The 1,708-nt window shown below is 48.0% G+C and overlaps 1 protein-coding gene across 1 annotated transcript in view; it reads right to left on the bottom strand.

Annotated features, from left to right (window-relative positions):
* LOC107717709 (tribbles homolog 2-like) overlaps positions 1 to 1,444 on the bottom strand; it is a 7,059-nt gene extending 5,615 nt beyond the window's left edge. The window contains exon 1 of the mRNA XM_016524545.1: positions 402 to 1,444. Coding sequence (XP_016380031.1) covers positions 402 to 677 — 276 coding nt within the window. The 5' untranslated portion in view covers positions 678 to 1,444. The remainder of the gene's footprint in view (positions 1 to 401) is intronic.
* Between the last annotated feature and the right edge of the window lie 264 nt (positions 1,445 to 1,708).

The raw sequence follows: 1,708 nt of genomic DNA on the forward strand, positions 1-1,708 counted from the left end.
AATGACAGCGGTGGACATACATCGGAGGTCTCTCATCAGAAGATAAGAGGTTCTTACTAATGGCTCTCTGCCCATGTCAGCCCATTCAGAGTGTCTTATGTTTCAAAGTCATGTGGCCTTGCACACATGAATACATGGCTGTATGCAAGCATGCACACACACACACACACACTCTCTTCAGGGGTATTCCCTCATGCTTTTTTGCATGTGACTATAACTCATCACTTGGTGTCACTGTTAATGAATCACAAAAGAAAGGCCATTTGATAATGCACCAAAAAGCACCTTGCTAATGAATGCAGTAAGCCAGATGCATGTCTTGCATACATCCCTATCTATAGCTGATGCAATTGCATGAGTGTTCCGTTACAAAATGACATGCATACGTGTCTGCTTCTTACCTTGCATACGAGCTCTTCCCCACTGTGCAGGTGGGTGGCTCTGAAAACGTGGTCTCCCTCAATGGGCTCCAACAAAAGGTAATTTCCAATGCAAGAAATGCAGTGAGAGGAGTCAGGGGTCTCAGGAGGGCTGGGAGATCCTAAATTGGGACTGAAACTCTGGTTGGATTCTGTAGTCCTTAGACAAGATAACGTTAGCTCCTCAAAGTCGTGTGTTTTGTGCCTCGATCTCCCATAACGCGAAATGTTAATGGGACTGGATCTCTGTATGTTCATGAGTATAGGAGGAGGTTCGTCCAGATCAGGAGGGTTCAGACGGTCTTACAGGAGGAGGGGTGGAAGAGAATGACAAACAGATGCCCCCTATTTAACACTGGGCATGAAGGCAGCGGCGATTCCCCTCGACTGTAATGATGATCTTATGCGTGTGCGTTAATTGCAATGACAATGTGGCGTCATTTGAGCACACATGCAATGACGTGCATGCACGAATTGTGACCTCTATGCTCACTGTGCCCTCAAAGAACACCACGGTTTGGTTACAAGAGCCAAAAAATGCAAGAATCGGCGCGGTATAATGTAAAGGTTGTGACGTCAGGGACGATGCAGCGCAGCAGGTAACGTTAAAGAATGGGTTTTTTGCATAAAATTAAAAGGGAAAGGTGCCAGCTGGGTTTAGATATCCTGAGAGGGCGCTCCGTGTTCATTTAAGCAGGTCTCCACGCGAAGCCTGGTCATGCATCTACCAAATATGGCTAGGAAAAATTTCCTCCAGGTCGCGATCCGCCTTTTGTTACGCCTGGGAAGTCGATGCGAGCAACCAAACTCCGACGATCTCCGGCGCTTGGATCTGATTTGGACAAAGGCGAGAGGGGACGGCCGACGTTCTCCCCGGGCCTATCCCTTGTTTCAGCAACAAGACAGCATTATCATCATCTTTGTCTTCTTACTTACGTGGCTGGGAATCTAGTCCATTGAACGCGCGGGGTCAGCTGCACAGACGAGCGGGCTGACTGACTGACTAGTGCGCTCGCGGGACTGACTGGAGCTCTCCACGCGCACGACCGGCCCCCCTGACGTCACGGGCAAAGCGCTCTCCCATTGGCCGCTCGCTAGATGCTGACACATCTACAGTCTTGCAAGCAAGCCATCCATGCAGTCATGTGAGATAATTGTTGTCCTTGGAATTTAATTGAAGCACCCTAAATTATCTGTCTATATGGTGAATTCTAGAGGGGAAGTGTGTGTTAGGATTAAATGTCAGTTGGTTTGTGCAATGAAGCAAAAATGACATCAAACTTTGATAA

Source organism: Sinocyclocheilus rhinocerous, unplaced genomic scaffold (genome assembly GCF_001515625.1).
Source record: "Sinocyclocheilus rhinocerous isolate Xijiao unplaced genomic scaffold, SAMN03320098_v1.1 scaffold2108, whole genome shotgun sequence".
NCBI lineage: Eukaryota > Metazoa > Chordata > Actinopteri > Cypriniformes > Cyprinidae > Sinocyclocheilus > Sinocyclocheilus rhinocerous.